Below are 12,145 nucleotides of genomic sequence, written 5' to 3'. Positions count from 1 at the left end.
ATTTGTTTTCGTCGAATTAAGAACACATATTACAGATGGTGTTGGTTAGTTTTGAAAAATTCACTTAGCCCTGCCTAACCATACCATAATGATAAAAAATATTCTTCTATCTGTAAAATATCTATGGTTTAATGGCATAATTTTAGATATTTTATTGATACACGAATATCTTTTTACTATTATCCACTAAGGCTTAGATTAGGCAGGGTTTAATTGAATGTATATTACATCCATATAGAGGCATTGGCAAATTATATTCTTTTGTAAATAATAAAATAATGAACTTATCATTTAAATACGTTTAGGCAATTAAAAATAATTTTTATTAAGAAGGTAGGCTTTAAATAATCTCATAGAATGGAGTCTTCGCCATTGGTATGTATAGTTAAATCATCACTACTCTCGATAATAGCTGTTTCATAGATTATTTAATCATTTATAGTTATTAATTATGAAAAAAGAAATATGAGAAAACCTCCATGGTTTTTTGATAAGTGATAACACTGATAACACAATGATAGTGAAATTATGTTCAATATTACACTATACATGCAATTTGATAACAAAATATTAACATGAAAGGCCATCCGAAGGTAAACTGTTGCAATATTATATTTATCAGAGCTACGCAATGGCGTCCCATGAATACTAATGAGGCATCAACGCACGACTGATATCTGTCAAAGCCACTTAGAATTCAATTCAAAACATTCAAGGAATGCTAAATTGAGCAATAGGCATATCGGAGAATAATAATACGATCAAAAATAAATCCAAAATCGGAGCAAGACACATTATATTTGATATAATTTTTACCCATATCTACTATAAGCCAGTGGCGAAGGGTGTCTTTTGAAGGAAGATAGGCTGTTGTAGAAAACCAAAAAAAAGTCCTAGGATAGCCACCTTTACGGGATTTGAATTTAAATTTTTTTTCATCTTCAGTATTGTATGTATGTTAATTATGCACTAAAATAGATATTTTACATTAAAAAAGTGATGCCGAACCGGGAATCGAACTTGCACTAAAAAAATGTACGGCTTTGTTAGATGGGCTTCTTGTCCAGTAGCCCACCCAGAGTTTGTCTACTGTGCGCAAAATAACATGGCCATTAAACAATAGGCGTTGTCATGAAAGCATTAGTCCTTTAATATAATCTCTAATCTTTAATAGATCTCAAAGACAAACACTATCAAACTTCATACAAAATTACTTTGGATTATGCCAAGCCTTTGTTTGCATGTGTTAGTACAGGGGTCGGCAGTTTGTCAAGTGAGAAGAGCCAAATTGTCAGGAAGCAGGATAACAAAGGTACCAGAGAGCCGCATATATTATGTAATATACATATGGATATAGATTTTTAGGGGGAAAAGTTCCATATTTTTCATTAAAAAAATTAATACGGCGTCCATGCATCGCTTTTGATAGATAACTATATCTGACAAATAGCTAATTATTTATAATTGAATACATGATTGTAAATTTTCATACATTATTCTGCTTCTAAGTTAATTTTTTATTTGGTTCATAGACGAGAATGTTTGTTCGCATATATATGTAGAACCAAAGATTGTGAGAATACCAAAAGCTATTTTTTTTTAACGTCATGTTTCAGGCAAACTAATCCATGTATCAAATATTATTGTTTCTGTTTTAGGCAGTTGTTTTATAGCTGTCCACTTGTGCTGAGAAGTCAAAACTCATAAGTTATAAGGCTGCTCGAGATGAGGAGAAATTGGAGTTTATGTCTGAAGAGCCGCAAATGTCTATGCAAAGAGCTCTATGCGGCCGACCCCTGTGTTAGTAGAACATTCGATTGACTTGGATACAGTATGTCTATGTGTATCTTAAATTCAATACTTGAAATGGATGGCTCTATGGTATTTTTTAACCTTTGAAATGTCTTTGGTTGTATTTATATTTCTTAAGAAGGTAGGCTTAGTGTGGAGTTTTCACCACTGTTATATATGCCACCTATACCAACTTTATAATAAGACAGTGGACCATTCTATTACCATCTGATTGAACTGTTGTTGCTTAAACTAAAAAATATTGGCAACCAGATAAATGTAGTCACAGAAGTGATAACACTGATAACGATCATGGCAACCATTTAAATTTAAAGGTAGGAAGACAATTAATTATTGAAGTTGTATACAACGGCTGATATCTGCATGTATCTGAACGTTTTTTTATTCTCCGGAATCAAATTAAGTAAGGTAGGTCAGTTTCATGAGAACCTACAAGAATATTAAAATGAAACTAAATAAATCCAATTGTCGAATATTGAATGGCTCGGATTGCGATACAAACACAATACGATATGGTGCCAGGAATTCTTGTGTATGATCTCATTTTGCAGCCTCTGTTTTCACAAGAGCATTATCGAGGTTCTTCGATAAAATTAAATAAATAATTAACTTGGTGATATTTACCGTTGGGAGAGTAGACTCTCAGGTTGATAGGAACGTTAGAAATTCCTTTATTGCTTCCAGTGATCCTGTCCGTCTCTCCTTCGATCTCCTGCCTGACCTCATTGAAGTCCACAAACTTCTTTCCCTTGCAATGGAGGAACTCTGCATATTCTGTAATGAAGGAAACAAAAGACAATATTTAACTTGGATGACAGCACACATTATACAATGTTCATATTATTTTAAAATTAAATAAAACCCTTCTCCTTCCTTTTCTTTCTTCAATCAAAAATTTGATAATTTTTCAGAGATTTTTTTCTATTTATTTTAATATATTTTCTCAGAAGTGTTTTCAAAAATTATGTAGGTATGTTCAATAATTAGAATGTTACATTTTTAAATCTTTTGAATATTCGTGGATTAAAAAAAGTAGTTAATTAAAAATTATTGGCAAGTTCAAGGAAGCTACAACACTACAATATCTTGGAGTAATCCTTGATGTTGGTTATTAATTAAAGTATTACCTACTTTGATTTAAAATACAAAAGCCGATAGCCAATAGTAGCTCAATTTAGAAAACGCTTATTATTAGTTAAAATTTGTCATAATTAATTATGGTACCTTCAACATAGTGGTGTATGTGCGTGGGCGCGAAACCTGAGAGATGCAGGTTCGATTCCAGCGGGGTGGGGAGGTGTCTTACTTTTTTCAAAAAGATTTTTTCTATTGGTTTTCTAAGTGCTTTCAAAAATTATGTATGTTTAATAATTAGAATGTTACATTCTTAAATCTTGTGAATTATTCGTTGTATAAAAAAACTAATTGATTGAAAATAGTGTTGCTGGAATTTGCAATTCGCTTTGAAAAAAAAATGAATTAAATTATATGTAAATATTATATTTTATGGTGGTTCCTAATAATAATGGGGAACACTTTGCAAAGCATGAAAAAGATTTAAGTACTTATTGGAAAGTTTTAGTGGCCATTTGGACAACTTCAATAATTATTAAACATGCATTATTGTATAACTATTAGATAACAAATAACTTTCCATGCTTATCCCATGACTCCATTTTGACAAATATGTGAGTTAAGGCTATTAATTCAATGAGGGTAGAATACATATATTTTGATGTCCTTGACAAGTTTATGTGGGTCAGTAGTAGGTATATTTTACAAATTAAGAATATTCCACTTGACATTCATCTCCCACCTTCTTCATTATAAAAAATCGATGTTTATTTAATTCACGAACATATTCACGTCCTGTCTGGAGGTGCTAATTTATTGTTTTAGCAAATGTAACCGACCGACCAGCAATTGATGAGTAAAAATAATGATACCCGAAAACAATTAGTCAAACTTTTCTCGTCGCCCGAAAACAAAAATATTACATGAGTCATCCCAATTGAATAAGGTCAAAACGGTGACCCTGCTTTTCGCAGCCACCAGAGGTCTTCATATTTTTCGGATCCGCTAATATTTTCATAAAAAAATATATGAAATAGGTACAAAACTATTATTATGTAACCGAAGTAGAATCCAAACAGGTATTTACATCATAATAATATGCGAGTTGAATCGTGAAGAAAAAAAAATAACTCTAGGACCGACATTACACGTGACATCATCGTAAAAAATACAAATAATTGCCATTGAAAAAAAAATATTTACAACTAAAATTAATACAACATTTTGTTCTTATATGAGTTTTTTCAATAATTTAGCCAACGGGAAAGAATATGTGTTCTTGCAATACACACGAATCAAATTTTGAGATAGAAATTTATTACCATTCATTAAAATCGATCAGCATTTAATAAAAAAAACGCGCGAAATAGCACTGTAAATAAAAAGTGAAATGTCGCCACTTCTGGTTTTCAGACGCGAATATTAAAGGTATGTATTATGAATGCTTGTGGAAACCACGGCCTACCCTGGAATTGTACTTCAGAGGTAATAAGGAAACAAAACATTAAAAAAAACAATTATAAAAACTTATACCCATCAAATATTAGTTATTCGTTACTGACATGAAATGATAAATTTCTGCGGAAGTACGTGGCAAAGCAACTCACAGGACCTAGAGAAGTGGAATCGGCTGGAAGAGGCATTCATCCGGCAGTGGATAGATTCAGGCTGATGATGATGAATCGTTACTGACAAATTTGATTTAAATATGGAAACGTAAAGCCTTTTTGTAGAGAATTTGACAATAAACTAAAAAGAAAGACACACGATGTGATGCAGTTGAGATGTGATGTTGGAGGCTGTACGTTAATGATTCTATGGACGGCAAAGATGACGAATATCTACGTTTTGGAAGAAATAATCGTGAAGGATTGGCTCTCTAAGCTATGCAGGGTTATGGGGTTATCTGTTCACATAATATGATAAACTACCCTCGATAACCGCCGATAGTATCCTTGTGTATAGAATAGATGTGCAGAAATACTATGTTCATTATGTATGTCTTACTAAAGGATACGATAGGCTCGATCCAATAGAATAAATGCATTGATCGGCGGCAACTTCCAGTGGGGTACGACGCAAACGTATTTAATCTTTCTTTCGCTGCCTTTCGGTTGATCGCAAAAACATCTCAATCCGGCGAACATTCGGCGGTCTTAAAGAAACGATTGTTTAGCCACCGTGCTCGAAATAAGTGCCGATATTTCAAGAAAAAACGAAAATAACAAAATTAACCTGCGATTAACAAAAAAAAAGCCAGGTATTTCCTGTTCATATAAAAACTCTTTACCTCGTTAGCTACAATGTTAAATAATAAGACATTGAAATACCATTATACATAAATAATACGTTTGACATGGCTATATCGTTTAAAAAAAAAACTACATCAGATAATATACGTTCCAAAATATACGATAAAACCAACTAATACAGACAATAAAAATATTATCTTGAGGTAAAGTTGGTTAATTACAGATAATTATTACGGTTTTTCAATATCTACTAAGTGTGTTAGTACCAAACTTTGTGTATTAAAATGTGGTTCACCGCTCTTGCTTTATTGACAGTTGAGGGACCGCTGGTACAAACGAATAAACAGGGTTCACGACCTCTCAATAAAAATAAATACAGCGTATTCCGGTCTCTCCGAAAATATCAACCATCATTGTTTTTACTTCGGTTTATCTTATCGGACGGATTTATAAAATAAATTATTTGTTAGTTTACATTATTTTACAATAATAACGGAACCCTCAATAGAGTAGGTACAGGGTTCCATTTCAGCCTTGATCATCTCAATTTGGTTATGGATGCATCTACTGGATGAGCTTTTAGGACGTGTCTTTCTCCACAGTCCGAACACATCAGTTTAAGTGTCTCTGGCAGGGAACTGAAATACCAAACGGGTGTGGAGTATCATGCAACCGATCTCGAGTGTGGAAGAATATGGGATAACCTTAAACACGTATCAAGAGTACGTCATACGTCGAATACTGGCAACTGTTCTCGGTTTGTGCTCTCATTCAATATCGGCGTATTTGAAGGTTGCAACAGACACTATTGCATGTTATAACGTGCGGTTCATTTTCCTAGGACACTCACACATTCAAAACCCTGCGTCAAAATGTAGTGTATTTGGGTATAGCCTATCGGATTTGTATTTATTAATCTGTTCCGTGGTCTCCTCCTTCCGGTAATCCGGTACATTGAAGATGATTTGATGTACTTCATCATTAAAATATATTGAACCAACTTGATCAATCTAAATATTAGATATTGGGGGGCTCGCTATCATCGAATGTTTGACACAGCTACGATGTGATGAGTGCGTGCGTAAGATGTACGGTCTTGTTAAAATGAGACATTATACATTTATGAAGTGTCTACGATTAATTACATGCGCCTTACGCACCCAGCTATTCTGGGTCGGAACCGTTTCCTCGTGTCAAGCCTATCAGGCACCATTAGCGAGGGATGCAAGACTAGTCAATGCGCTACCCTAAAGACATAGACATTTTCAGCGACGTGCTATATATTTTGTTTTCGAATGTTTTTTACATAATATATTTTTTGTTCTTCTCTCTTGTCATGGTAATATTTGTTATAATGTAAATCTCATTTGTGAACGTCTTGAATTTAGATTTGTTATTTCCACAATGTTTTGTTTTCTTAAATAAATACTATTTTTAATCTTGTGCGAAACTGTGCAAACAGAAAACACGATGACAAATTTCTCACATTGAAGGTTTAAACAGCTATTCAACAACTCAAAACAACTATACTATTACGAGATGTCTCCCTCGACAATGATATAAAGGGCAAATCGGTGAAAATAATAACGCCGACAGTCGACCCTTGAGGTCAGAACTTCGGCGGTTTCAAAAACAAAGACGGAAGCAACTAAACGACGAACATTCAAAAAGATTACGAAAAACTCCTATGGTTGTTGAGGATTATTAGCAAATCGTTCGGATATTACATTATCTTATCACTACATTTATTGTTATCGTGTAAATAGTGCACACGATTAGATCAACAAGGAAATATGCGGATCTGGCCACTCTGAGCGGAGTGGCGAAAAAAAGTGCGTTTCCGCTGTTTTGCGCAAACGACGTGTTGACAAAGCCGCACTGATAAACAAGCAAGTGTGGCCAAATTCGGAATCCGTAGTAGCGACGCGTGGATTTGTGGGATGTTGTTTTGATAAAAGCGCGATGTGAATTTGTACGATGTGGACTGTCCAAATTTCATACGGAGCTACTAGATTCATCACTTTCAACTCGCGACTCTTCTGTTTCGGCAGAGTTTCAGTACACGGGTACAGAGGACACTTCATGTCATTAAATATAAATGACGACAGAGCAAGTCAAGTTTCTTCTTTTATCTTCCAAACTCTTCTCTAATTAGGTACCAAGGTGCATGGTTGCTACACCTGCTCGGGACAAGAAAGTGTAACACTAAAATCTTTTCATTCTGATACGTTTATAGCGTATGGAAAGCGGGCCTTGCACAAATCGCGGTTGCATATAGGTACATGACATTTTTTTTTTCGACACCATTAACAATAATTCTTCTCGCTATTTGCTTATTTAATCTAAAATTCTTCACAAGGTTCAGTAATATTTTTCATCCGACGTGTAATGCAATTCCACTTTTTCTAAAATAGAAAGAATTCTTATGGTCAGTGTCAGTGTCAGTGGACATTTGAGTCGCGGATGTGTTCCAACTGGGATTCTGGTCGGCCATCCATTCCGAAACATTTTTCCGTTTCCGCATTCTTCGCAGTGTACACAGGCCACAGCGTCAAAGAAAATCTTTTAATATGAGGATAGTCTCAATATTATATGAAAGTGAAACTGCAAGAGTGTTATTAGATAATGATTAAATTAATTTAAATCGTCTCGCATTGTAAATCTATAAGAACATTCACACTTATGCTGACATGAATTGTGTAATTGTAACTGTAAAATGCGGGCGTTGTAATAAAAAGGCTTTGCCATAGTGGCAAGTAAGAGTGGTAAAACATCTAATGAAATTTAGACGAGTAATCACTAAACATCGTAAGTAAATAACCTAACCAATAACGTCACCAGACTGCGACTTTCTTTATTGCTTACAAACATTTTTTTACTAGTCACCAATTCAGCCATACTAAAATCAATCATAAAAATGTCATCCTACCCTAGGGGTAGGTAGACGAAACTCTTTGGGTCAGACCATTGCCGTCTCGAGTAGAAAGCCGATACATTCACAACGACTGGTCCTACTTTTTCCGCCCCTCCCGTTGTTGTCTATGGATGACCTGTCATCGTTCTATAGAGTGCTCATACTGACGCCTCTGCCGTGTTCACACAGGGAATGGTTTGATTTGGATATATGAGTTACATGATAAATTATAATACACGAACATTAACACACATTCTACAAATGTAATGCATAGATCAATACTACCTAGGTACATGTTTTTTGGAAATCGATATTACCACCGGTTTTTGTGTGAAGGACTAGTCTGACTTTGACAGCTGATGAATAATAGGAATTTATATTATTTATAAATAACACTGATAGTTAATATATTTGATTTGAGATTTTTTTATAATTCAATTTTAAATGAGAAAGGGCGATAAATATGTCAAGCAATCTGGGATCTGATTTTGACAGCTGAAAAGTGGACCACTCGTTGCTTATGCAAAAATTTATGCTCAGGCTTTATTAATCTAAAGATGGCGGTGGTCAGACTCATTGATTTAATCATGTTGGCTTCAAGTATGGGTAGATAAATATTATATCAATGTGACCATAGTTGTAATATTTTGATTGCCTATTTATATAAACACAAACTGCACTTCGTAAAATTATCAAAAATTTATATTATACAGTTCTAAGTAGCTAGGTATAGCATGCATAGTTGCATATCACGCGTATCGGCGGCGTATCATCATAGTTTCTTCAAGCGATAACAAAATTTAAGCTACTCTTTATATCGAAGACGAAGATAACCGTGGAGTCAAAAACGGATATATGACTGCACTTTATATCCTGCCAATCACCGATCGACAGCTTTCAGAAAAAGAAAAAAGCTCTCGAAAAAGAGTCTTACATGCAATTCTATAGGGACAATTTCTGATTGGCAGCTGAGGAGAAAAATGACTCGTCAGTTTCAAAATCCCAATAAAGCACCCAGAAAACACGTAGGTTATACTATAGGTATCTATGCCGTAGTTACTATAATTTTAACGTGTAGAATCGAGGGCGTCGTTTACTTGTGATGAGCGTCGTTAACCGAGAATGTTTTCAAACGGATCGGAGTTAGGACTACGGATAGGAATAGACCCTAAAATTTCATTTTATCATATTTTTAATACTAATCATGCAATATAGGGATTGAAAATATTTAATTTAAAGGATCGCAATCCCCAACCGACCACATGTGAGGAGGAACCTTATCGGACAGTTTTATTATTTAAATAAGTTATAATCATGGCTCCCACTCCTGAAGTGGGCTCCCAGGCCAGGATTTTTGCCGTGCCCCCTATCTAAGCTATCGCTAAGGTTAAACGTAGTCTGACGCTCGCCAATGGCGTTTTCTAAAATAAATAGTGTTCGAGGTCAAATAAAATTCAATGCATTTTTGAGATTTTTTAACACATCGAATCATGGAGTTATCGAGTATCAACACACATCAACCAAAAATTGCATCGCACAACCATATATTTTAAAAAAGGTAATAATCCCGAAGCAAATTAGCACCGCAGGCGAGTTTTTTTTTACTATTCGACCAAATTAAGATGTGTGTTTATCTCATTTATCTAGGCTAGAGCCCTGTCGGCCTCACCCTTGTGGGGGACACGGTTATAATATAATATATCTGCGTGATGCTGGAGCCGAGTGTGACAGAGTGCGATCTGCTGACGAGATCCCGCCATAGGAGGGTGACCTCTCAATGACGAAGATAAATAATTAAATCAGCAGATGCGCGTTTTGGAGAAAACTCACGGCAGTATCTTAATCATGAGGCCACGGTTTCGTTTTTCTTTATTACATTATTTTAATAACTTGACTAACCTTCGAGCGATAAAATGAAATAATGTTTGCTCGACTTAGCTACAATTGAAATTGCTAAGCGTAGCGCTAGTTTACTTCAGTGACGTGAAACATTTTTGAGCCACATAATAATGACTTGTTCAACAACATAATATTATGTATTGCTTAAAAAAATAATCACGGTTAGAATTATAAACAACAATATTATGAAGTACCTACGTTACAGGTGAACTATAATAATATTAATAATACAAAATACATTGCGCTGTTTTGTTTTTAGACATGGTTACAACATCGACATGCTAAACCAAAAGGGCAACAGTGACAATTTGCAACTTTAAAGTAGAGCAATTTAAAAAAAATATGTATTGCTTGGTATAATATAACTATTCCAACTTTATAACTCTTGCTGACGCACTTTTAACGAGTATTTTAAATAATGTAACTCAATAAACAACACATCTTGGCTTAGAAATTTCTATATTGAGCAATTTACGCTTTGATTTTTTGGAATATGGGTCCAGAAAAAATGTTTGATACACACAGTACGTTTTATAACTTTGCACTTTTTACTACACTAATACGCCTATTTTCCTGATTACCTCTCATAAAAATAGATCAAAAATGATATACACTTGTATTAATATGTAGTAATAAATAAATAAATAGATAATATATGTTAAAAATATATTTTTAGAGTATTAAGCATATTACATCATTTTCATCCTAGAGCCGGAATGCCAAGTTATGAAGCATATTATACTCTAAATATATACCTAATTTTGGACTATAATACTATTTAAATAGAACGAAGTATTTGTCTACGTTGCAGTGAACTTTGTGTTATAGGACCGCCAGAAGCCGGTGTCAAGGGGAGTCAATTCAGTGGACGTTAAAACCAACAATCCGTAAATAATTTTATATATCTACATTTTAATTAGTTATCATGTCTTATAAATCGCTCCCATTCTGGCGTTAACAGCAGACTATTACTGAACTGGTCAGATTGTCTGTTTCATGGTGTTAATATAATATGTGTTATGCCGAGTATATGAAATTGCGTATTACATGAAATCGGCAAAATTTTGCCTATTTCATGAAAAATGCAAGCGCGTTGCCTTATTCATGAATTAGGCAATTCATTCACTCGGCAGATAATTTGCCTAATTCTTGAATACGGCAACGGGCTTGCATTTTTCATGAAATATGCAAATTTCACGCATTCGGTGTAACATATGCATTAACTCTCAAATAAAATTACGATTTTATGAATATTGACGACAGTGTATACGTCTGGTGTAGTGGTCTGTCAACACGTTGTCCCGAGAGCCGACAGTGTAGCATCGATGCTTTCTGCCACCAAGGGGAAACTTAATTAATTAACCAAACAAATCGTAATGAATGAGAATAACATTATTATATACAGTGCACAAACCGAATTCGTATAAAATATAAAAATATATCCAGCTTGATAGACACAACATGGGCAGTGTGCCGCTAAGCTATAACGAGGGAAAGTGTAAAATAAATAAAAATATATAGCCCGTGACTTCTGACAGCGGGCATCAGCTGCTATTTTTCTTCCTAATAACATCGAAAGTAAGATAGGAGTCGAGAATACCAAGGTAGGCCGGTAGGCAGTTATCGAAATACTAAGTATGGAAGTGAACATTATTATTTTATGATAGCGTTTATTAAACTTTAAATACCAGTAGATACAATATATACAGTTTTTGCAATCATTATTTAATTAAACATAATGTTAGAAGACAGCTGAACAACAGGTTCAACATAAAAATTAACAATTGCAAAATATATAGTAAAACATAACATATTATATTTGAACCATTTTGGCGTCTAGGGTTAAGCACGCACTAATGCGGCCACCAATGTGTACTAAAGTAATACGACTGATAAGAATAAGAAATCGTATCTACTATGCAACGAGCACTTAGAAATTACATTCAGTCGCGCAAGAGGAATGGTTCTAAGCATGGCCCTCACAAGGGGGGGTGGGACTGACAGGGCTCTAGCCTAGGGGCCCGGCGTGGCGGTCGATAAAATATTTAAGATTCACATATTTGCTCTAATAGTAGGTAAAAAAAAGTCGCCTGCATACTAATACGTCACCGCTATTTCTCGAGAGGGAATTTTACATTTAAATAAATGAGGTTGTTCGTGCAATTTGATTGTTTTGTCTTGATACTTGACAACT

The 12,145-nt window shown here is 34.5% G+C and overlaps 1 protein-coding gene across 13 annotated transcripts in view; it reads right to left on the bottom strand.

The window, feature by feature from the left end:
- Nucleotides 1-12,145, bottom strand: part of shi (dynamin-1 shibire) — a 72,844-nt gene that overhangs the window by 45,505 nt on the left and 15,194 nt on the right. For all 13 annotated transcript variants that reach the window (XM_085947630.1, XM_085947637.1, XM_085947634.1 and 10 more), the window contains exon 3: nt 2,437-2,586. In XM_085947630.1, the coding sequence (XP_085803756.1) occupies nt 2,437-2,586 (150 nt within the window). The remainder of the gene's footprint in view (nt 1-2,436; nt 2,587-12,145) is intronic.

The sequence above is a fragment of the Rhyacophila brunnea genome, unplaced genomic scaffold (genome assembly GCF_057557595.1).
Source record: "Rhyacophila brunnea isolate RB1 unplaced genomic scaffold, BYU_Rbru_1.0 scaffold_2, whole genome shotgun sequence".
NCBI lineage: Eukaryota > Metazoa > Arthropoda > Insecta > Trichoptera > Rhyacophilidae > Rhyacophila > Rhyacophila brunnea.
This window is presented reverse-complemented; position numbering and strand designations above follow the sequence as displayed.